At 43.4% G+C, this 25,132-nt stretch overlaps 1 protein-coding gene across 7 annotated transcripts in view; it reads left to right on the top strand.

The window, feature by feature from the left end:
• The window catches only part of Kiaa0355 (KIAA0355 ortholog), an 86,127-nt gene extending 62,077 nt beyond the window's left edge, over nt 1-24,050 (top strand). For 6 of the 7 annotated variants that reach the window (XM_031386174.1, XM_031386170.1, XM_031386173.1 and 3 more), the window contains 7 exons: nt 1,939-2,036; nt 12,325-12,450; nt 14,271-15,283; nt 17,904-18,069; nt 20,132-20,269; nt 20,934-21,012; nt 21,503-23,074. In XM_031386174.1, the coding sequence (XP_031242034.1) occupies nt 1,939-2,036; nt 12,325-12,450; nt 14,271-15,283; nt 17,904-18,069; nt 20,132-20,269; nt 20,934-21,012; nt 21,503-21,811 (1,929 nt within the window). In that variant the 3' untranslated portion in view covers nt 21,812-23,074. Of the gene's footprint in view, nt 1-1,938; nt 2,037-12,324; nt 12,451-14,270; nt 15,284-17,903; nt 18,070-20,131; nt 20,270-20,933; nt 21,013-21,502 lie in introns of all 7 variants that reach the window. The other variant, XM_031386175.1, reaches the window with a different exon arrangement.
• Nucleotides 24,051-25,132: the final 1,082 nt, after the last annotated feature.

Below are 25,132 nucleotides of genomic sequence, written 5' to 3'. Positions count from 1 at the left end.
CGAAAAACCAAAAAAAAAAAAAAAAAAAGAATTGTGTTTGTCCCTGTTTCATGCAGATTACTTCAGGGACAGCCTACCTGTACAGATCTGGCCTCTGTTTCCTTGAAGATTTGTGTAGAAAGAAAAGCAAGAAACAAGGGTCATTCTGCTAACCTATCATAGAGAGACTGAGCCAGTTTCCTGGAGACCAGGACTGTGTCAGCTGAAGCTGGGACTATGGCAGTGTGTGCTCCAGAACACAGAGCACATCAGAAGGCTGTTTTGAGAAAACAGTTGAAGCTAAGGGGGGAAAGTATAATCATACCCAGAATCCAGAAACTTTTTACTTCCCTACCACTGATGGTGGGGCCTTTGTTGTAGCTAACAAGGACATTTAGGACCATAGTCATAGTAGAAGGAGAGAGGAAACACCTGTCAGGTCCAACAAAGGCTGATCCTTGGACAGGAAATGTTTCTCAGAGGTTCAGCCGTGAGAACCCTGTTTATTTATAACAGTGGAAATGAACACACTGGAAGCTGTGTTTGGAATTATGAGAAGTACCTAGGTGTAGCTTAATCCCTTCTAAAATGGAGATGTGTTTTTCTACTAGTGATCCATATCCCCAGCCCTTGAATTTGTAGTCTTTCTGTCTCACCCTTGTAAGGAGCTTAGGTAACAGGTCTGTATCACCAGGCCCAGTTTGGGTTCTGACATTTTCTTCTTTCACATATATAACATTAAAAAAAAAAAAAAAAACTACTGGGGCTGGAGAGATGGCTCAGCGGGTAAGAGCACTGACTGCTCTTCCGAAGATCCTGAGTTCAATTCCCTGCAACCACATGTGGCTCACAACCATCCGTAATGAGACCTGACACCCTCTTCTGGTGCATCTAAAGACAGCTACAGTGTACCTATGTATAATAATAAGTAAATCTTTGGGCCAGAGTGACCAGAGCGAACAGGATTGACCAGAGCGAGCAGAGGTCCTAAAATTCAATTCCCAACAACCAGATGAAGACTCACAACTATCTGTATAGCTACAGTGTACTCATATACAAATAATAAATAAATAAATCTTAAAAAAAAAAAAGAACTACTAAAATAGTAGTGTGGTGATGCATACCTTTAATCTCAGCATTCAGGAGGCAGAGGCAGATGGATCCCGGATTTGAGGCCAGCCTCGACTATCAATTGAGGTCTAGGACAACCAGAGCTACACAGAGAAACACTGTCTTGAAAAGACCAAAACAACAACAAGCCCCTAAAATAAATCTCTCCTCCTTTTCTCTTTCTCTTATCCTTCACTTTCTTTTTCTACTTTCTCCAGTCCTTTCCCATTTAAAATTTTATCTTAGGACTTTATTTTTAAATTAAGTTGTGTGTGTAAATTTTTCTTAGGACTTTATATTTTTAAATTAAATTGTGTGTTTGCACATGTGTACCTTTGGAGGCCAAATAAGAGCATTGGATCTCCTGGAACTAGAGTTGCAGGTGGCAGTGAGCAGCCTGATATGTGTATTTGGACTCAAGTCCTCTGAAAGAGCAGGAAATACTCTCAACATATGGCCAACTCTCCAGACTCATTTATTTCTTCATTTTGAGACAGGGTCACATATTGCACAGGCTGCCTGCAGACTCATAATGCATCTATCTTCCGTGGCCTCACAGGTGTTGGGATGACAGGAATATACAACCACATTCATCTTGAGTAATTTGTAATTATAATAACTACAGTGTAGAAAATGCCTACAAAGTTGAATGGATTCCACAATTAGAATTTGGTTTCTGTATATTTGCGTATCATTGCTTGCTCTTATCTCTGGGGGCCTCACTGGTCTTGGTACAGATGTGCTGCAGGCGGTTCTGCAGGTCACTGAGTGTCTGATATACTTATATATTTGGATTTTTGTACTGAAAGCTCTCTCTGAACTTGGTGGTCGTCTTTGTTTCTTTTCTAGGTGGTTGTTGACACAGCACAGATTGAAAATAAAGAAGCCTATGCACCCCAGATCAGTCTTGAAGGCTCCAGAATTGTGGTTCAAGTCCCATCCACATGGTAACATGACTCTTTTTAACAGAAACCTAAACTCTGAAGGCTGTGTATCTTTCATTTCTTTGCAACCTGACATAGAAGTGCTTGCTACCTGTGTACCTCCCAGGCAGCAAGGCAGTGTTGGAGTCCATTTGGCTTAGTTATTGGTCTATGATGGTGAATCTAAGACCTGAGAAAGAGCTCCTTTGACCACAGGCAACTGGAATATAAGTAATAGACCATAATGAGCAGTGTTATCTTATTACTGAAGCCATGGGGTTTAGTGTCTTTTTGTCCCCATCCTTCATTTTTCTAAAGCTGAGTAGAGATTGTAGAATTCTCTCTCAAGTCTATCTATTCCAGTTACAACCCTGATAAACTTGAGCTTATATCACTATTTATTCATTCCCATTGTAAATCTGGGGACAAACAAAGCTGTTTTTAGTTATATTTGTAACACTTCAAAAGATAAAGGGTTACTCAGAGTTCGTTTTCTAAGACAAAAGCTACTATAAACAAGGAAGCAGGCCAGGGATATGACCCCATACATCAGAAAAGAAGACACTGCACAGGAGATGAGAAAACATGCAACCTCACGATGAGCACAGCAAGTGAAGGAGAAGATCAAAAGATTCATTTTGCCCAAAAATATTAAGTTCACTTAGAATAACAATAAGAGATATTGGCAAGTACTGGTTCAAGCTAGACTACAGAAACAGGCCAAGAAACTTTCAGATTGAGAAGCAACCACACAAGGTTTTTGGAGAAAAGTATACAGTATCAGAAGCTGATGGAGGGCAGTGGACACCTTGCAGGAGGAGCCCATTCTCTCCCTCTTTCTCTGTAGGTTCTGGGGACTGAACTCAGGTCATTAGACTTGCTGGCAAGTGCCTTTACTGGCTGAACCATCTCTTTAACCCTCTAATATCTCTTTGTGTCTGTCTGTCTGTGTCTGTCTATCTCGAGATGGTGTCTCATGGATTCCAGGCTTGTCTGAACTTGCTTTGTAGTGAAGGACAACTGTGTAACTAAAGATAGCCTTGAACTTCTGATCCTCCTGCTTCTACCTCCTAAGTGTTGGGATTATAAGTATGCACTACCAAGCTCAGTTTTACAGGGTGCTGGGGTCCCATGCATTCTGGGCCAGCACTCTACAATTTGAATTTCTAATTCAAATTCTCATTCAAAAGTTTTTATTGTTGTTGTTTTTTAGACAGAGTCTTATGTAACACAGGGTGGCCTAAAAGCCCACTGTGTATCTAAGAATGACCTTGAATTCTTTTGCCTCCACCTCTTTTTTTTTTTTTTTTTTTCCGAGACAGGGTTTCTCTGCTGTGCCTCCACCTCTTTTTGTTTGTTTGTTTTTGTTTTTGTTTTTGTGGTTTTTTGAGACAGGGTTTCTTTGTGTAGTCCTGGCTGTCCTGGAACTCACTCTGTAGACCAGGCTGGCCTCAAACTCAGAAGTCTGCCTGCCTGCCTCTGCCTCCCAAGTGCTGGGATTAAAGGCAATGCCTCCACCTCTTGAACTGGGGTTACCTATGTATGTTATCATACCTAGCTCATTGGAAAACATTAAACTTTATACAGATTCTCATTTTGAGAAAAACAGACATAATTTTTGTAGAATTGGGTGATTGTAAACAGCTTCTAGAAAACTAGTTTGTTTTCTACCTTGGGTCAGAGGTGATTGGCAGCTCCAAGTCTTTAAAGCCTGGTTTCTCAAACTGAAGGTAGCAGACCCCTGAGAGCCAGCTGAGGATGGAGATTTCTGACACTCAGGGGATGCTGGCAATCTGCATGCTTAATAAGCACCTCAGGTAATCCTGGTGCAGGTGGCCAGAGGCCACACTTGGGAAAACACAGTCTGAAGGTTGTCAGTCCTGCATGTGGGAAAGGCATGAGGCCTGCAGGCTGAGAACAAAACTGACAGAACACTCACCACCTGTGTGGCTCATTTCCTTTGTAATTTACTGTACCTTCTGAAATGGCATTGCATACTGTTAACTGCTTGCAAAGGCTCCCTCTGCTGTCTGCTTTTTGTAATGATAAAAATTGGTTTTTGTTTTGGGTTTTTATTCTTGGAAGCCAAAATCAAGTGTCTGACACAAAATGCTGGAGACTAGAAGGATTTCAGATTCCAGTTGTTTTGGTTTTACTTTGAAAGTGTTTGCTCATGGATATGATGAGGTAGTCTGAGAATGAAGTGTAAATACGGAATCACTTGTGTCTCAGACTGCTGTGCCCTAGCACAGTGCTGGTTTTGCACAGTATTCCATAGTATTTTCAGTGCTCTGAATTTTCACTGTGACCTTGCACTTGAGATCATTTGTGGAATTCTCCTCTTATGTTGTCACTGTAGCATCAGAAAGTTTACATTTTGAACATTTCCAGTTTTCTGATTAGAGATGTTGGGCCTGTACAAGTATGTGCTCATTGGGAAGGCTGAAGTAGGAGCATGTGACTTCATTTTTAGGAAAATAATTGTCAGCAAACTAACCAAGAATTTATTCAGGCCGGGCGGTGGTGGCGCACTCCTATAATCCCAGCACTTGGGAGGCAGAGGCAGGCAGGCAGATTTCTGAGTTCGAGGCCAGCCTGGTCTACAGAGTGAGTTCCAGGACAGCTGGGGCTACTCAGAGAAACCCTGTCTTGAAAAAACCAAAAAAAAAAAAAAAGGCATGGGTGTACGTGTCTGTCTTGCTGTCCCTTAGGAGGCTGACAGAGGATCCCTAAACTTACACTATTATGGGCTAGATAAAAAAGAAACCCTTCCCCCTGTATCCATCTGTCTGTCTCTCACATACATACATATTTTATTATGTTTCCCACACATGCCAATATATGACATAACAGCAGGAAGATGACTGTTCGGATGATGAATGGGGAGTTACAGAGGCAAATACAGTGAGCAGAGCACAGTGGCGGGGGTGTGTGACTGTCATGGTGCAGCATAAGCCACAAATAAGATCAGTGTGTGTAAAGCACCTAATGAGTGAGGGTGAAGACCTGCCTTATCCCCTGAACCCATGTAAGAGTGGCCAAGAACCAACTCCACATAAGTGCATAGCACAGAAAACACACCTTTTTTTTTTTTTTTTTTAAAAAGGAACATGGCCGTAGGGATGGAAAGATGGCTCACTAGTTAAGGTCACTGGCTGCTCTTCCAGAGAACCTAGGTTCAGTTCCCAGCACCCACATGGCAGCTCATGGCTGTCTTTAACTCCAGGATACCACACCCTCACACAGACATATGTGCAGGCAAAACACTAATGCACATGAAAGGAAGAAAGGAAGGAAGGAAGGAAGGAGAAGGAAACATGGCTGGCAACTATTAAAAACAACTACAACTATTAAGAACACTTAACTGTAGAGGACCTGAGTTTAGTTCCCACACTGAGTAGTTCATAGCCATCTGTAATTCATTCCAGGGAATCTAGTGCTTCTGGTCTCCTTAGACACTGACAGTCACCTGTACAGACTCACACACATTCATAATTAAAAGTAATAAAGCCAGGTGTAGTGGCGTAGCCTTTAATCTTAGCACTTAGAAGAGATAGGAGACATTGTGACTTTGAGGTCAGCCAGGACTAGGCAATGAGATCATATCTCAAATAATAATAATAAATAATCTTAAGAATTATTTTATATGAAAGTTGGTTTTAGGAGGCTGGAGAGATGGCTCAGCGGCTAAGAGCACTGACTTCTCTTCCAAAGGTCCTAAGTTCAAATCTCAGCAACCACATGGTGGCTCACAAGAATGGGATCTGATGCCCTCTTCTGGTGTGTCAGAAGACAACTACAGTGTACTTACAAATAATAATAAATAAATAAATCTTAAAAAAAAAAAAAAAAGAAAGTTGGTTTTAGAAAGTCAATCCAACTACTCAGGAATTAAAGGCAGGAGGACCAGCTGTATAGCAAGTTTAAGGCCAGCCTGGACTACAGGAGCTTCTAACAGAACAAACAAAAGCCCTGTGAGATGACTAAAGAGATGCTTGACACTGAGCCTGATAACTTGAGTTGTAATTCTTGGGACCCATATGGTAGAAGGAGAGAACCAGCTCCTACATGTTATCCTCACATGCCTCTTTGCACTCATGTATACATCTGCACATACATATACAAAATGCACACATGTACATGCATAGTGAATGTTAAAAAAACAACCAACAAAACAAAAAAGATCAAAAAACTTAGATCAACCAAGATAACTCATTGTATAAAGGCCTCTAAGCCTGACAGCCTCAGCTCTATTCCTGGACCCCACTGGTAGAAGGAAAGAGCCAAATCCTGAAAGTAGCCCTCTAACCTCTGTTGGAGCCCATACATCCACACTCACATACACACAATAAGTGATGTAAACTTACAAAGCCAGGGATGGTGGAACACAGCTTTAATCCCAGCACTCTTGAGTTTGGAGTCACCCTTGTCTAGAGTTAGTTCCAGGATAACCATGGCTACACAGAGAAACCCTGTCTTGCAGGGTGGGAGTAAGGTGTTATTCTGTATAGGCCAGAAGCCAGGCTCATTCTTGTTATCCTAGTACTCAGGAAGAGGAGGGTCATAAGTTTGATGTTAACAGAAGGAAACTGTGTCTACAAAGCAGGAGCTTGAGAGATGGCTCAGCCATGAAAAGCATTTACTGCTCTTGCAGAGGACATGGGTTCATTTCCTAGAACCTTACGGCAGCTCACAGCTATCCATAAGCCTCGTTCCAGGCAATCCTACACCCTCTTCTGCTACACTCTCTTTAGCATTGTAGGCACCAGTCATACCCATTGGTGCATGTACATTCATTTATGCAAAAATTCATACATATTAAACAGAAAGAAAAATCTATTAAAAATACATAACGCAATATGTATGCGTACACACACACACACACACACACACACACACACACACAACTACATTTTAGTGTCTAATTGCCAGCAAATTTTTTACTTCTAAAGATATAGCTGGGCTAGAGGGAGATGGCTTAGTAGTTAAGATCACTGACTGCTCTTCCAGAGGTCCTGAGTTCAAATCCCAGCAACCATCTGTAATGGGATCTGATGCCCTCTTCTGGTGTGTCCGAAGACAGCTCCAGTGTACTCATATACATACATACATACATACATACATACATACATACATACATAGAAGTAGCCAGAAGACAGCTACAGTGTACCATATACAAATACATACATACATACATACATACATACATAGAAATAGCCACTCGTAGCCGGGCATGATGGTTTACACTTGTTATCCAAGTACCAAGAAGGCTGAAGCAGCAGGATCATTATGAATTTGATGATAGACTGACTAGTCTTCACAGCAAGTTCCAAGCCAGCCTGAATACAGATGGAAACCCTGTCTAGAGAGTGAATGAAGGGGAAGACATACTGTCACTTTTTATATATTTAAGCCTTTGTTCTGTCTTTGAACATATACTTATGGATTATTTGCTTTGTACCAAATATTCCTCTTCAAGTTGATTGTAAGACAGATGAGCCTTCCTGTATACAGTTTAATATCTTTGTAAGGGAGAAAAAAGAAGAGAGCACATACAAAAAGTGATGTGGGAAGGACAGGAGGGTGGTTTGAAGGAAGTGGACCTATTTTGGATAGTGAGGTCAGTCAGAAAGCATCCCTTTGGGGTTGTGATACTTAATTGGATATGAGAGGCCATGCTGAGAGCATTTTGGGAAAGCCAGATAAGAAGGAACAACTATTGTAAAGGTCTGGGGAGCGAACTGACATGATTAGAGATAATGGTGGGGAATTGGAGCAGCCAAGACTTCCAGGGCTTGAGGAAGCTAGGATTTTGATTGAAATACTGGTAGAAGTTTTAAGCAAGTCTCAGAGTTTGCCATCTAGACACTTGGTCAGTCTTTTTATTGGTCAGCTTTTAAGACTGATAAATAAACTAAAATTTAATTTGTCAGTCTCCTGGGGCAGATGACAGAGGCCCTTAAGGGCCATAATGAGAGTGGAAAATTATGTGGAGAGAGATAAAGACCTTGTCTTGAGTTTAGTAAAAAGCTATCTAAGCCAAATGTTGTAGCCCACACCTTTTATTCTAGCACTCAGAAGGTTGAGGTAGACAGATTATGAATTTAAGGACTACCTGTGGTATCTAGAAAGACTCATTTCTCAAAAGTTTACAATGAAGGTTAGGGCAGAGAAAAGTTGGAGGAATGGCTCAGCAGGTAAGCACTGGCTGCTCTTGCAGTGGACCTGGATGCAGTTCCCATCACCCTTACAGTGGTTCATAGTCATCTGTAACACTAGTTCCAGGGATTTCAACACCTCTTGACCAGCAAACACATGGTGCAAAGAAATGTAGACAAAACAATCGTACAGATAAAATAAATCTGGAAAAAAAAAAAAACACAAAAACTAACCATCACATTAGCTTCTTCCTGTTAGACTGGACAGAGAAATCCATGGAGGCCTACAGAGTCCTATATTCACAGAACACTTGGCAAATGTTGGGCTTCCCCTCCAAGCAATTCTCTTGGTACCCTACACTTGAATTTGATGCAAACCACCTAAAATTAATACAAAATGCAGTAGATTAATAACTCAATCTTGTAAATCACTTCCCACTTTATATCAAGCCCAGCTATAAATTGCAGTTTGAATAACTTATTCCTCAAGTTTGATAATATGTTGTAATGGCTCTTAGAACTCAGAAACATACAAATATAGGCTAATTTTAAAGGATACCACAAAAGAGACAGATGAACAGTCAACTTGAGGGGTACATTACATGGAAAAGCTGTATGGGAAGGGCATGAAGCCCCCACCTCTCTAAGCATATCCCCTACTAGCACCTTGAGTGCTTATCAACCTAGAATATACTAGTCTCAGTGATTTTTATCATGCAGATGTATGACTTAGTCAGGGTTTCTATAACTGCAATGAAACACCATGACCAAAAAGCAAGTTGGGGAGGAAAGGGTTTATGCATCTTAAACCTAAACAGTGCTGTTTATTAGTGAAGGAAATCAGGACAAGAACTCAAGTAGGGCAGGAACCTGGAGGTAGGAGGTGATGCACAGGCCACAGGGGTGCCCCTTATCATGGTTTGTCTAGCATGCTTGGTTTTTTTGTTTGTTTGTTCTTTGTTTTTAAGATTTATTTATTTATATATGTGAGTACACTGTAGCTGTCTTCAGACACACCAGAAGAGGGCATCAGATCCCATTACAGATGGTTGTGAGCTGCCATGTGGTTGCTGAGAATTGAACTTGGGACCTCTGGAAGTGCAGTCAGTGATCTTAACCACTGAACCATCTCTCCAGCCCCCTAGCCTGCTTTCTTAAAGAACCCAGCCTAGGGATGGCACCCCCTCAGTGCACAGGGCCCTCTGTCATTGATCACTAATTGAGAAAATGCCTTACAGCTGTGTCTCATGGAGGCATTATCTCAACTGAGGCGTCTTCCTTTCTGGTGATGCTAGCTTGCGTCAAGTTAACACAAAGGCAGATGGTTTGGTTGTATTATAAGTTGCTCTGGAGCTTCTCCCTCCCTTTCCATAGGTTGGGGAAGTGGTCTTGAAGGTCTTCCCAAACTTCTAATGGTAGTCTAGTCTTTATGTTGAACAGCCCCCATCCTGTTACTACCCAGGAGTCCATCAAAAAGGAATCTCAATAGAATGAAAGGCAGTCTAGTCTGGTGCTAGATTACAGTTCAGTTACAGATGTGTGTACAACATCTGTGCTCTTCTATGTCCTCCATCCCCAGCATTACCAAAATATCCATATTACCTAGGAAATTCCAAGTGATTTAAAAGCTCTGTGTCACCGGGCAGTGGTGGCGCACACCTATAATCCCAGCACTTGGGAGGCAGAGGCAGGCAGATTTCTGAGTTCGAGGCCAGCCTGGTTTACAGAGTGAGTGCCAGGACAGCCAAGGCTACACAGAAGAGCCCTGTCTCAAAAAACAAAAAACAAAACAAAACAAAAGGTCTGTGTCTGGGACCTAACAAGAGAACAAAAGGGATGCTGCCTCTAGCATCCCTGTCACTCTGGAAACTGTGAGAGGTTAGAAGGTGAGAGTTGGCAACTGGAGGCATTGACCAGATATGTACAGATGGTCTTAGCTGCTGTGAGAGCATACCTGCTTTCACTGTCATTCAGGAAACTATAGGTGGGTGGCAAGTAACTTTAATCCCAGCACTTAGGAGGCAGAACCTACAAAGAGAAACCCTGTTTGGGGGGAGAAATTACATGAGACAGGAAATGGGTTTTGTAAGATGTCTTAGTTAGGGTTTTAATGTTGTCAGTAGACACCATGTCCAAGGCAGGGTTTTTTTGTTTTGTTTTTGTTTTTGTTTTTTGGTTTTCCGAAGCAGGCTGTCCTGCTGTCCAGGTTTTCCATAGCCCTGGCTGTCCTGGAACTCACTCTGTAGACCAGGCTGGCCTCGAACTCAGAAATCCACCTGCCTCTGCCTTCCAAGTACTAGGATTAAAGGCATGTGCCACCACTGCCTGGCGCAGGGCAGTTCTTATAAGGACAACATTTAATTGGGGCTGGCTTACAGGATCTGCTATCATCAAGGCAGGAGCATGGCTGCGCCCAGGCAGGCATGGTGCAGGAGGAGCTGAGAGTTCCACGGCTTCAGCCAAAGGTACACACAGTAGAAGACTGACTCTCAGACAGCTAGGTATTAAAACCCACAGTGTCACTCCCACAGTGACACATCTATTCTAACAAGGCCATATCTCCTAATAGTGTCACTTCCTGGGCCACACATATTCAAACCACCACATAAGAAGAGGTTTGTCCCATGATCCCTAGTTTAAGGCTAATGTACACATTCATAAGAGTTAAGTAAACCAAATTCAGCTAAGGATTTCTTTAGTTAGATATGTACTAGATGGTTTGAAAAAAAAATTGTCTAGAGAGATGGCTCATCAGTTCAGAGCACTGGTTGCTCTTCCAGAGGTCCTGAGTTCAAATCCCAGCAACTACATGGTGGCTTACAACCATCCGTAATGAGATCTGACGTCCTCTTCTGGTGTGTCTATAGACAGCTACAGTGTACTTACATATAATTAATAAATAAATCTTTAAAAAAAATTGACAGGAACTTTACTCTGAAGCTCAGACTCAGCTGGAACTTGATGCAAACCTCCTACTTCAGCCTTTAAAGTGTTGAGATTATATAGGCATGAACCTCCCTGTCCTGCATGATTTTTTAAAAAGATTTCCATGGGGAGGTACATGAGTATGCACATGTGGGTGGTGGTCCATAAGATTGTATGGTCCACACTGTAAAGAGAACCTCTTATAAGCATCACCTGTCAATAAAAAAGCTGATTGCCAATGATCTGGAGCAAGAATAGGAGGTGGAACCCTGACAGGAAGAGAGAGGATTCTGGGTAATAGTGAGAGGTACAAGGGATTTGCCTAGGAACATAGAGGAGGTCAGAATCCTAGGCATCTATTAAATAATTAGTCTCAGAGTCATCTGAGGAAACAGGAAAGACTGGGATGAAAAAATGAGTTTGGGTTTTTTTGTCTTGTTTTTGTTTTTTTACACCACATCAAGTATTTTATTTTTAAATTGTATTTCACCCTTATTTTATTTGTTGAGAGGGTCTCTAATAGCTCTGGGTGTTCTACGACTAACTATGTAGACCAGGCTGTCCTTGAACTCACAGAGATCTACCTGCCTCTGTTTCCCAAGCTACCCTTACTTTAGATTGACCTACTATCTCATGAGCTTCAGGAACCCCGCTGCCTCCGTCCCTAGTCACCCCAGCTGAAGCTGCAGTTATATCCATGCCCAGCTTCTTTCAGGGCTTCTGGGCATTCCAACTCAGGTCCTCTTTACTCACATACACACACGTTGGTGCATGCATGTGCGTTCCTGACATACAGTGTTTTCCTCTTACGGTGGAAAGTTAAGCTTACTTTAGATATGTTCTTATACAGCAATGTTGCTCTGTATGTATCATATGTTGTCTGAGTATGCTCTTTATTAGAGCTTGGTCCTATTGAGAGACTTGTGGTACTTCTGTCTTCTCTCCTTTTGCACAAGACTTGGTGTACTCACTAGGTTGCTTGCTTGTTGGGCTCCCTAGTTTTTTCTTTGTTGATTTGGCTGTCCTGTAATACCTATGTATACAAGAATGGCCTTAAAACAGAGATCTGCCTGCTGAGACTAAAAGACACATGTACCACCACACCCAGCACTCCTGAGCTCTTTTTTGGGTGCTAAAAGTACTTAAGTTGTAATGTGTTTCATAATGCTTTCTGAACACCTTTTCAGAGAAGTATTGGTCAGGACTAACATGACCTGGTTTGTGTTTAGGTGCCTGAAGGAAGACCCTGCTACCATGTCCCTGCTACAGAGATGCCTGGATCCTGAGAAGACCCTAGGTCTGGTGGATGTGCTTTACACAGCCGTGCTGGACCTAAACCGCTGGAGAACAGGGAGGTTGGTGTCTCCTGCACTTACAGGAAAGAGCTATACATATGGTTTGCATTTTAGATCCATAGCCAGGAGCAATCCAATTCAATCCATATAAGCTCCTGCCTCTGAGACTACGTGGGTAAATAAAGCAAGAAAGAGAACTTTTAGTAACTTTATTTCAGGATGGGTCAACCATGCAGATAAGATGCAGGAAGTTCTCCATTACCCATATTTCTTAACCTGTTAACACTTGGCCTTCCTTATCATGGAGTATGTTTACATTTTCTTGTATTCTTCATGAAGTTTATTTGTACTTAGAAATAGCTGAGTTACAAATGTTCTCTGTGAGTTGCTCATTTTAACACTGGTAGAGACTTAACCATCTATTCATGCCCTCATCTCTTTTCTTTTCCTCTCCTCACAGACTGTCCATTTGTACCTCAGGCTGGCCTCAGACTTACTATGTAGTCCAAATTGTCTTGAACTTTTGCAAGCATTTTATCTCAACTCCTAGGGATAAGAAGTTATCACACTCAGCTTTCTCTTCCTAAGGCGAGTTCAGTGCAGTATCTTGTCACAGATTACAGCAGCCACCTGTCTTGTCTCCTGCTTCATGGCATTTTTATCTATATATCCCCTGTCATAGAAAGAGTAACTCAGAGCCCAATGTGGTAGCAAATACCTTTAATTCCAGTATTCAGAGGCCGGCCGATCTCTCAGTTCAAGGTCAGTAGGCCTGGATTATGTGGTTAGTTCCAGAAAACCAAAAGAAAGAAAGATGAGGGGCTGGGGAAGAGTACTCAGAAATCCATGAAAGGAACAGCTGCGCATGCCACAGCAGCAATGCCAAATGGCCATAAGCCTCCTCCCCACCACCCCTACCATTTGCATGTGTCTGTTGTTTCTCTGCTGAATCTCTCCATCTCACCACCACACTAGCCAGGCTTTGCTTTCTTTTCCTGTGCTACAGTTAGCTTTCACTCAGCTCCAGATGCTACTGTTTTACAGCCTTGTGTGAGACATTGAGTGGTCATTTATCTATGTATAGAGCACATGAATCCAGGACCTGACTAACCAAGTTTACCTTCTGTTGCTCTGATAAATAGCATGATCAAAAGCAACTGGGGGGACTGCAGAGATGGCTCAGCAGTTAAGAGGGCTAACTACTTTTTCAGAGGTCCTGAGTTCAATTTTCCACAACCATATGGTGGCTCATAACCATCTGTAATGGCCGATGCCTTCTTCTGGTGTGTCTGTAAACATCTACAGTGTACTCATATATATAAAATAAATAAATAAATCTTAAAAACATGTTTTTTTTTTTTTTAAAGCAACTAGGGGAGGAGAGGGATTTGTTTGGCTTACAGATCCTAGAGTCTATCATCTAGGAAAACCAAGGCAAGAACCTGGAGGCAGAGTGTTCTTATCAACCCAGAATCACTGGCCACAGTGGCTCGGGCCCTCTCTCATCAGTCAAAGATTATAGGCTTGCCTCTCAATGGAGGTTCCAATTCTAACATAATTAGCTTATATCAAGTTGACAAAAACAAAAAAAACCACCAACCAGGACCACCAGAGGGATCTGTTTTTCAAACTCAGGCAAGTTCTTGCCCCTTCTCTACTCTTTCCTCCCTGTCTCCCTGTAGCTTACTTGCTTACTGCAGTGCTGGGACTTAAAACACCATCATGCCAGTAATCAATGTCTAATAATCAGTAGTATCTATCCGCAGACTAGCAATCAATACAAAAGTCCTTGTTCTCCAACTTGTGTTTTTTTCTCTTGTTTTTTTTGTTTGTTTGTTTGTTTTGTTTTGTTTTGTTTTGTTTTTCCCCTGTTCAAATAGGGAACAAGCTTTACCCTGTATACAAATCCAGCTTCAAAGAGATATCTGTGATTTTGGGAATCAGGCTGACCTGCCTTCTGGCAATGGAAGCAAATCCTCGGGACTGCAGAAGACTTTCTCCAAACTGACATCCCGGTTCACAAAGAAAGTGTCATGTACCAGCTCTGGCAGCACACACTATTCCAAAAACATCCTCACAGCTGGGTGTTCAGAGGAGAAGGCCAAAATGCTGGGCAATAATATTGATACACGGTTACAGAGCATTTTGAACATTGGTAACTTCCCTAGGACTACAGACCCTTCACAGTCATCTCAGAATTCTAGTAATCCAATGGTCAATGGCTTTCTCCTGGAGAGACGCGAGAACTTCCTGCATGGGGATGATGGCAAGGATGAGAAGGGCATGAACTTACCCACTGATCAGGAAATGCAGGAAGTGATAGATTTTCTCTCAGGCTTTAACATGGGCCAGTCCCATCAGGGGTCCCCACTGGTGACGAGGCGTAACTCTACTGCCACTGCCATGGTGACTGAACAGAAGACAGGAACCATGCAACCACAGCAGCCATCACTGCCATTGGCTCCTCCACTACGGCCACCGCAGGCTGGAGCACACACGCCTCTGGCAGCCCAGCAAGGTCTGGCTCCTCAGCAGCAGTCTCCAAAGCAGCAGCAGCCCCAAGTCCAGTACTACCAGCACCTGCTGCAACCCATTGGATCACAGCAGACTCCACCCCAGCCTCGGGCTCCTGGTAAATGGGTACATGGCTCATCTCAGCACCCATCACAGCCCATGGCAGCGGGCCTGTCTCCTCTTGGTCAGTGGCCTGGCATATCTGATCTCAGCTCTGACTTGTATAGCTTGGGTCTAGTGAGCAGCTATATGGACAATATGATGTCAGAAGTTTTGGGACAGAAGCCCCAGGGACCTAGGAATAACACCTGGCCAAACCGTGACCAAAGTGATGGAGTCTTTGGAATGCTGGGAGAGATTTTGCCTTTTGATCCTGCAGGTAGGTGAGGCCTTCCCACTGCTCACCTCATTGAAAAGTTCAGTACAGTCACTGAGGAATTCTTAGAGGCCTATCTATCTACCACAAGCTTATAAGGTACTAGTGTGTTCTACTAGTAAGCATCTGTGCCCAACCCCTAAGCATTTGCTAGGACTCTTTCCTTGTCTGGAGCAGAAAGATGTAGCAAGAATAGGGAGCAGATTAGGAAAGTGTCTTGAGAAGGGATCACCGTAATCCACTTAGAGAGCCACCTCCCCCCTCTTTTTTTTTTTTTTTTTTTTTTTTTTTTGGTTTTGGTTTTTCAAGACAGGGTTTCTCTGTGTATCCCTGGCTGTCCTGGAACTCACTCTGTAGACCAGGCTGGCCTTGAACTCAGAAATCTGCCTTCCTCTGCCTCCCAAATGCTGGGATTAAAGGCATGCGCCACCACTGCCTGGCCCCATTTTTTTTTTTTTTTTTAGATGGTTGTATTATATTTATTTGAAACATAGTCAAAGTTAGTTAACTTTGATCTCCTCTGATCAATAATTGCTAGGAAGCCTGAAGCAATATTCTGGCGTCCCCATTTTTTTTTTAATTCTATTTTTAGTTTGTTTGTTTGTTTTACTTTTTGTGGTACTGAGTATTGAACCCACTGCCTCCTCACACATGGTAATCAAGCACTCCACCAAAGAGCCATATACCCAGCCTGCCTTACTCTTTTTTTATCCATCCTTCCTTCCTTCCCTTCCTTTTTCCCTCCTTCTCTCCCTTCCTTCCTTTCTTTCTTTTTAATTAGAAAGTCTCACTAAGCCAGGCAGTGGTGGCATACGCCTTTAGTCCTGGCACTTGGGAGGTAGAGGCAGGCGGATTTCTGAGTTCAAGGCCAGCCTGGTCTACAGAGTGAGTTTCAGGACAGCCAAGGCTATACAGAGAAACCCTGTCTCAAAAAACCAAAAAAAAAAAAAAAAAAAAAAAAAAAAAAAAAAAATCACTAATTTGCCAAGTTAATCTCAAACTTCTTCTGTAGCCTCAGAATTTGAATTTGGGACTGTGGGCTGGAAATAAGGCTTACTTGCTCAAGTTTGGTTTGAGTGTCAATGATATGTAACCTCTATCTGGCTTTGGTAAATTCCGTGATGTAGTTGGTTAAAAATCATCATGTGATTCTCTAAAGTTATTAAATACTACAAATTCATAGTAGCAAGACATTAGAAAACATAATTTAGTTTGTAGAGATGGCTGGGCTGTTATGAGCATCTACTGTGTTTAGGTCCCAAAACTCACATCTGACAGTTTACACACCCCTGTGACTCCAGCTCCTGAGGATCCAATGCTATTGGCTAGCTTCCAGACATGCACATATACACGCATTTAATTTTTAAAAAAATTTTTATGTGTATAAATGTCTTGTATGTATATATGTGTGTGCACTATGTACACGCCTGGTACCTTAGAATGTCAGAATAGGGCTTCACATTTCCTGGAACTGGAGTATAAATGACTGTGAGCCACCATCTTGGTGCTTGGAAGCAAACCTGGGTCCTCTAAAAAAAATCAACAAATACTCTTTAACCACAAATCATCTCTCCAGTTCCATATGCAAATTTTTGAAAAATAATTTTTATGTTTATTTTTCATGTTGGTTTTGGTTGGGTTTTTTTGTTGTTGTTTTTTTTTCAAGACAGGGTTTCTCTGTGTAGCCCTGGCTGACCTGGAACTCACTCTGTAGACCAGGCTGGCCTCGAACTCAGAAATCCACCTGCCTCTGCCTCCCAAGTGCTGGGATTAAAGGCATGCGCCACCACTGCCCGGCTTGATGTTTTGTTTTGAGGAGGCTTTTTTTTTTTTTGGTTTCAAGGAGGCCTTGGCTAGTTTGGAACTTACTGTGTGGACTAGCCTGGCCTTGAACTCAAAATTCCACCTGCCTCTGCCTTCTAATTGCTGGGATTTAAAGGTGTGCACTACCATGTATAGATTTTTATGTATATGAATATGTACCACAGGAGTGCCTAGGAGTTATGGATGGTTGTGAGCCATCATGTGGGTGCTGGAAATTGAACCCAGGCCTAATGCAAGAACAACTCTTCACTGCTGAGCCCTGTTTGTGTTAAAAATTTATGTTTAGGGGACTAGAGAGATGGTTCAATGGTTAAGAGCACTGACTGCTCTTCCAAAGGACCTGGTTTCAATTCCCAGGAACCACATGGCAGCTCACAACTGTGTATAAATCCAGTATCTGATCCCATCACACAGACATACATGTACGCAAAACACCAATGTACATAAAAAAACAAATTAATTAGCTTTGGGAGACTGAGTCGGGTTCACTGAGAGTTGCAGGACAGTCTGTGCTATATAGTTGGTTTATGGGCATATAGCAAGACTTTTCCTCAAAAAGCAAAAGTAGTAGTGGATAGTTCAGACCTCCGTTCTTTGCCTTCTTTTGACATCCAACCCCTGCCTATGCCAGCCCCAACCTCAGACCTCTGTGCTATAAACCCAGTTTCACTTCAGGGAGTGGCCATAGCCTGCAGCCAACCAATGAGACAGTTACTTGCTAGGGTCTCACCACTTTACTGTAGGAAAGGAAGAGATTGATTTGGCCTTAAATCCTGCCTTTTCCTTTGTCTCAACACAGTGGGCTCAGACCCAGAGTTCGCACGCTACGTGGCAGGAGTAAGCCAGGCAATGCAGCAGAAGAGGCAAGCCCAACATGGCCGCCGGCCAGGCAACCCCCGGGGCAACTGGCCGCCCATGGAAGACTCTCATCGGACCTGGCCTTTGCCAGAGTTCTTCACAGAAGGGTGAGTTCTGGCTAGAGCAAGGAAGCCAAATTTGGGATCTGCAGCCTTGGTTTTGAGGGAAGCTCACTGACCTTCATTCATGTTTCCTGGGCAGTGAAAGTATAATGTGCTAAATCTTGGTGGGTTCAGATTCTAATATAGGATGTTAAGGGGTGGAATGTATCCACATAAACACACCCCTGCAATGAATGAGTGGCTTAAGACAGCCTCTTATAAAAGCAATACACATATTTCTCATATTAAAATATTTTATCAGGCCGGGCAATGGTGGTGCATGCCTTTAATCTCAGCACTTGGGAGACAGAGACAGGTGGATTTCTGGGTTCGAGGCCAGCCTGGTTTACAGACTGAGTTCCAGGACAGCCAGAGCTATACAGAGAAACCCTGTCTCAGGCTGGCAGGATAGCTCAGCGGGTAAGAGCACCGACTGTTCTTCCGATGGTCCTGAATTCATTCAATTCCCAGCAACCACATGGTGGCTCACAACCAACCGTAATGACATCTGACGCCCTCTTCTGGTGCGTCTGAAGTCAACTACAGTGTACTTATAAATAATAAATAAAAAAATCTTTAAAAAAAATTTCATCTCTAAAATTATAAATATGGGGGCTAAAATAATATAAAATTATACACATATGTGTGTATTAACTTATATAAAGAAGTATAAATACTAACTTATGAGTAAAATGAGAGAAAACAAAAGACCCTTTTCCTCTCAGAGCAGGGATCTCATTTGATGGTGTTTCCTGTGGTCTTTCTGGTAAAAGGAGCCTAGGTATACAACCCAGTTAAGTATCTGAATGCTGTTATTCTATCCCACAGAAAGCAAAGTAGGCTTGGGGTATGTGGCTTAGCAGTAGCATGTTTACCTAGCATGTGCAAGGCCCTGAGCTCAAATGCCAGTACAGCAAAGACCAAGGCATACGCTTCAGCTCTAGTGCATTGAAAAAACTATGGGCAGAGCATAGCAGTACACACCTGTACTCTCAGCATGTGGGAGGCAGGCACACAACAATAGTTGTGTGTTCAGGTTAGCAAGGGCTACAGTTGGAGGATATAGCCTGAACTGCAAACAGACAAACAAACCAAAACCCCCAGGCTGGAGAGATGGCTGAATGATTTAAGAGCCCTTACCACCTTTGCATAGGACCGAAATGATTTCAGCACCCACATGGTGGCTCACAACCATTTGGGTTTTTTTTTTTTGTCGGGGTGAGGGTTTTCTTTGTTTTTTTGGGCGGGGGAGGGGGATTCTCTGTGTAGCCCTGGCTGTTCTGGAACTCACTCTGTAGACCAGGCTGACCTCGTACTCAGAAATCTGCCTGTCTCTGCCTCCCAAGTGCTGGGATTAAAGGCATGTGCCACCACTGCCCGGAATAACTGTGGCCTTTTTGTTATTTATTTATTATTATATTTAAGTACACTGTAGCTGTCTTTAGACACACCAGAAAAAGGGTGTCAGATCTCATTACAGATGGTTGTGAGCCACCATGTGGTTGCTGGGATTTGAACTCAGGACCTTCGGAAGAGCAGTCAGTGCTCTTAACCGCTGAGCCATCTCTCCAGCTCACAACCATTTTTAACTCCATTTCAGGCCGTGATCGTGCTTCCTTTTAATCCCAGCACTTGGGAGGTGGAGGGAGGCAGATCTATGAGTTTGAGGCCAACTTGGCCTACAGAGCCAGTTCCAGGACAGCCAGGGCTACACAGAGTAACCCGGTCTCAAAAAAAAACAAAACATCAGGGAGTTGACACCCCACCCCCCAAGCTTCTGGCCTCTGAGGGCATCTGCACACAGGGACACACATGTACATAAAAACTTAAGTTTTTTAAGTCTTTGAGAGAATTGTGCATTTGTGTCTCAGATTACCACCTGGTTAGTAAGAGTGGACAGTGAAAGTGCATCCCCACTTTGTTTTTCTCTAATCACATATCAGTTACAGGCTTCTGAGAGAAAAGGAAGTAGTGACTCTTTCTTTTGAGGAGAAAGGAGAACATCAGTTATGGCAGAGAGAGGCAGCAGAGGCTCTGGGAGGTCTGACCGATTTCTCTGCATTCTCAGGGACAGCCTGCACAGCGGCTGGTCAGGTGCTCAGGGAGACTCCGCCAGTTCCAGTGATGAAACCTCTTCAGCCAATGGGGACAGCCTGTTCTCCATGTTTTCAGGGCCTGACCTTGTTGCTGCTGTCAAGCAGAGAAGGTAAGGAAATTGCTAAACCAAGGATTGGAGAGCCACCTCTCTGCCTCTAGGGAAGCCAGAAGCCCCGTTGTTCGCCCTGTGACTGAACAAAGGCTGTTCTGGAGGTATCTTCAAAAGGTGTTTAGTGGTACACTGGGCTAGTGGGACACTGGTCTTAGGCTGTGTGAGAAAAGGAAGTCACCTCTGTTGGGTCTGTGTCTATTACACAAGAGCTCTGGCTCAGATCTGCAGTATCTTGCCCCTTTTATTCATCAGTGTAAAGAAAGCATGCTTTTTTTCTTTTTTTAGAATATTTTATTTTTTGACAGTTTCATACATGTATACAATGTATGTTGATCATATCCATCACAAAGTATTTTTTCAAAGTCCCAAACACACCCAGTGCATATTAAACACTTTGAATAACTATTGAATAAATTAATAAAAAGCTAAAGGGGTTAACTTAGCTGTAGAAACAGCCAGTGCCATGTCCATGCTGGTTGGAGCTCCCACCCACATCCTGTACAGGCTTTACAGGCATGCTGCCTCCCAGGTCACACTGACCTTGGTGGACCCAAGAGCTCAGCACCTAGACTGAGGACCTCAAGACCAGAGCCAAGCACTTAATCTCTGTCCCATACAATGAAGCTAAGTGGTCATTGCTCTGAGCTCTTGATTCTTTCAGGAAACACAGCAGCGGAGAGCAGGAGACCAGCACACTGCCCTCACCACCTCTCCTGACCACAGTGGAGGATGTGAACCAGGTATTGTAAGCTAGCTTATGGTAAAGATCTTGGGTTCAAAGTCATAAGGGTTGTGTCTGTGGTCAGTTATTTTCTCATGATTTTTGTCTAAATGGGGATATAGCTGTCAGATAGCTGACACAGCCATGTTGTAGAGGAAGCTCTGAGACTGTGCTAATATGAGCCACACAGCATACTGGCTGTTGAGGTCAGTTAAATTAAGGGCTGTGGTTGTGTGAGCGGTGGGAGGCTCTGTAAATATTGAACTATGAAAATTGTACACATATCTGAGTGGATATGTGCAGAAACACAAATTCAGCTCCACAGTTGAGCTACAAGAATGCTGTGTGGATTGTACAGACATTGAACACTAATGTCACCTGTGGGCAGCTGCTATTTTCACCCTGCCCACTAGATAGAAAGAAGAGTGGGTGTTCTGGGAGTTGGATGGGGTGGGACACAATAACAACTCAGCCCAAAATGGCACTAAAACCTCTCTTCTGTTTCCCAGGATAACAAAACCAAAACATGGCCACCCAAAGCACCATGGCAGCACCCTTCCCCGCTGCCCAGCACGCTGCCCAGCCCAGCTGCACCACTCTATGCAGTCACCAGTCCTGGCAGCCAGTGGAACGACACCATGCAGATGCTGCAGTCCCCTGTGTGGGCTGCAGCCAGTGACTGCAATACCACCTCCTTCACCTATGTTCAGACACCAACACAACCCCCACCTCCACCAGCACATAAGGCAGCACCCAAGGGCTTCAAGGCCTTCCCTGGGAAGGCTGAGCGCAGGCCAGCCTATTTGCCCCAGTACTGACCACAGCTAGTTTGCTGCCCATCAAAGCTCTTGGGGCAACTGTCCCCAGGGCTAACTAGCTGATACTAGCCTCCAGAAGGACCAGTGCACCCTGTCCCAGGGACAGATATGTTTCTTGGGTCAGAGGCGATTGGCAGCTCCAAGTCTTTAAAGCCTGGTTTCTCAAACTGAAGGTAGCAGACCCCTGAGAGCCAGCTGAGGATGGAGATTTCTGACACTCAGGGGATGCTGGCAATCTGCATGCTTAATAAGCACCTCAGGTAATCCTGGTGCAGGTGGCCAGAGGCCACACTTGGGAAAACACAGTCTGAAGGTTGTCAGTCCTGCATGTGGGAAAGGCATGAGGCCTGCAGGCTGAGAACAAAACTGACCATTCTTTGAAACTCTCTTCTCTTTAACACAGAGTGGGACCCACACCCATCACTAATTTTATAGTTATTTTTCATGTAGGCTTTCGGTTAAAATGTCTCCTGCCTACAATGCAGTGGCTACCTTAAGATCCTAGCTCAGCACTGTCTTTATTTAAGCTTATATAAGATGCTAGTGATCAGAAGCAACCACCTGGCTTCCCATGGATCAGTAGCTCCTCTAAGCACCCAGAGGTGTGGGCTCATGTAACTTACAAGAGCAAGATTGGGGAATTGCTGTCAGGCATATTCTGGCCTCCCAGGAGGTGCAGCTGGCCCATGCTGAGTGCAGAGTAAAGCTGCACCTGCTGCCCTCATTTCCTTCCACTATGAGCAGAGCAGCACCAGCATGCTCCTCTACAGAAGGAAATGTGGGAGGGGAGGGTTTGCACCATGATCCCCACACTCAGAACCACAGTGACATTGCCAGCTGCCTCAAAGACAGAAATTATGATGTAGACAGGAATTCAAAATCTTTGTTTAGTCACCAACAAAACAACACCTCACTTTTAGTTAATGTGTGCCATTAAACAGATAACACTCCATGGATTTGGGGATATTTTCCAGCTAGAAATGGATCCAGAATTGAATGGTGCTTAAATTGAGAATTAATAAATATATCTATATAGAGTAGACATTTCCCACTATATATTAATTGAGGTTGCAGAAGGTTCTTTATATAAAACTTATTTAAAATTTTCATATTTCATCTTTGAAAATGTCTAATTGAGAAAAATCCATGATATTTTCTGGTATGAAAGTTTGACAGTATTAATTTTTTTTATATTTTCTTAAATCATTAAACCATTTTAATATATGTTAACTACTAATAAATGGTTTATTCTTTCTAACTCCATGTAAGCTTTTCCAACGAAGATTGTAATAACACATTTATGTTCTCATTTTTCTACAGATAAATTTATATTTAAAAATACCAAAAAAAATCCCTATGTATGCATACCACACACATGGACACACACATTCACATAAAAGAAAATTATAGAGGACCTATTGGGTGAGCCCAGCCACCTGTGTCTTTAGTACTGTCTCAAGGCTGCCTGAGGCCTCAGCTGTTGTCATTCGTGCTGTGTGGGGGTGACATTTCTGCCTGTCATGAAGATACTTCTCAGTGGGTTTGGAATATTCACCTCACCATGTTTACAGAGAACTATTTTGTACATAGAGTTTTCCAGGCACGTACTTTGCACCAGCCCTGCGTGGCTGCTGTCTGTGTTAGCTGTCACAGTGTGCACACTAATCTGTTCAAAGTTCCTTGTGGCTGTTTTACTTGTAAAATTTCTATTTCCTTCAGTAATGTGTCCACAGTGCCGTGTTTCGAGTTCTAGTCTACTGCAGTACTCTCATTTTCATAGTGCCTCCCTGAAGACCTCACCCTGGGCCAAGGTCACTCCTCGGTGCCCCAGCACAGGTGACACTACTAATTGTCATCTCTGGTCTGTCTTTCTCTATTAAGGAAGATATTTGTTTCCACGGCTGTGCGACCGTGTGAATCGGTTTGTGTAGTCTCCACAGCTGTGTGACCGTGTGAATCGGCTTGTGTAGTCTCCACGTGGGTGCTGTTCAAAGCACCCCCTTGCTCTAAACACTGGTGATTCCAGGTGCTGCGTTTGGCAGAGGTGTCTCGCCAAAGCGCATGTATGCGTGTGAGTGTGTCCTCAGCACGGCCAAGCATGGCTGCCTTGCTCGGCATCAGCAGGACATCATGTGAATAGTTGTGACCTTCCAAACTGGAACTCTACATTTTGTATCTTACTTTTAAAGCTCCTATAAGTAAAATAACTTGGCTTTATTAAAATATACATTTAATAATACTCTGCATCTTTTTTAAAATCAACTACAGCAGATATGTTAGAAGCAGTGGCTCTAAGCAGAGCTCTGCAAGAGCTGGTTTCTAGATCATGTTATCCTTAGTCTCAGATCTGTCTGTCAGTAGGGAGGACCACTCAAGGGATGGGACTGATCAAATAGGCAGGGGGCAGAGCTGCAGGCACAGCCTCTAAGCTCATTGGCCTCTCGAAGTTCCTGAGGCCTCTGCATGAGCTTTCTGGAATTGGTCCTGCTAGCACCCTCATCCTATTAATCAGGATGCTGTGACCTGCCCCAACAGCCTTTCTAAGGAACAAACCCAGGAATGTTTTCTGCCCATTTCCCCTCAGCAAACTTAACTGTAATCCCAGCATTCAGGAGGCTGAGGCATAATGGTACATGCCTGTAATCCTGGCAATTTGGAGCTAGATACTAGAGAATTAGATCAAAGTTCTTGTGGCTACATAATTCAAGGCCAGCCTGGAATACATAAGACCCTGTCTCAAACAAAACTACAGGTGATTAGGTTGTAGTTAAGTGGTAGAGGACTTGGTCTGCAAGCCTAAGGCCCAGTATTGAGTCCCCAGTGCCAATAAGTAAAGAACTAACAGGAAGACAGACACTGAATATGTTCCTGTTTAACGAAAGTGACCAGTGTTTCTGTTTACTACATCAGTGGTGGTGAACGGACCATGGTAGCCCTACTGTGTACTGGACGGGTTGAGATGGTGGCAGAATGTTATTTCCTGAGCTGGAGAGCCTAGGAGGGAGGCCTCAGCCAGCCTGGGAAATGGAGAACATCATCCGTTCAGGTCCTTAGGAGGCCATGTAGTTGGCCTCCTTGGCTCTTGCATTAGGCCTGGGTTCAATTTCCAGCACCCACATGATGGCTCACAACCATCCATAACTCCTAGGCACTCCTGTGGTACATATTCATATACATAAAAATCTACACATGGTAGTGCACACCTTTAAATCCCAGCAATTAGAAGGCAGAGGCAGGTGGATTTTTGAGTTCAAGGCCAGGCTAGTCCACACAGTAAGTTCCAAACTAGCCAAGGCCTCCTCAAAACCAAAAAAAAAAAAA

The sequence above is a fragment of the Mastomys coucha genome, unplaced genomic scaffold (genome assembly GCF_008632895.1).
Source record: "Mastomys coucha isolate ucsf_1 unplaced genomic scaffold, UCSF_Mcou_1 pScaffold21, whole genome shotgun sequence".
Taxonomy (NCBI): domain Eukaryota; kingdom Metazoa; phylum Chordata; class Mammalia; order Rodentia; family Muridae; genus Mastomys; species Mastomys coucha.
The sequence above is the reverse complement of the archived record's forward strand: the minus strand, read 5'-3'. Positions and strand labels throughout refer to the sequence as shown.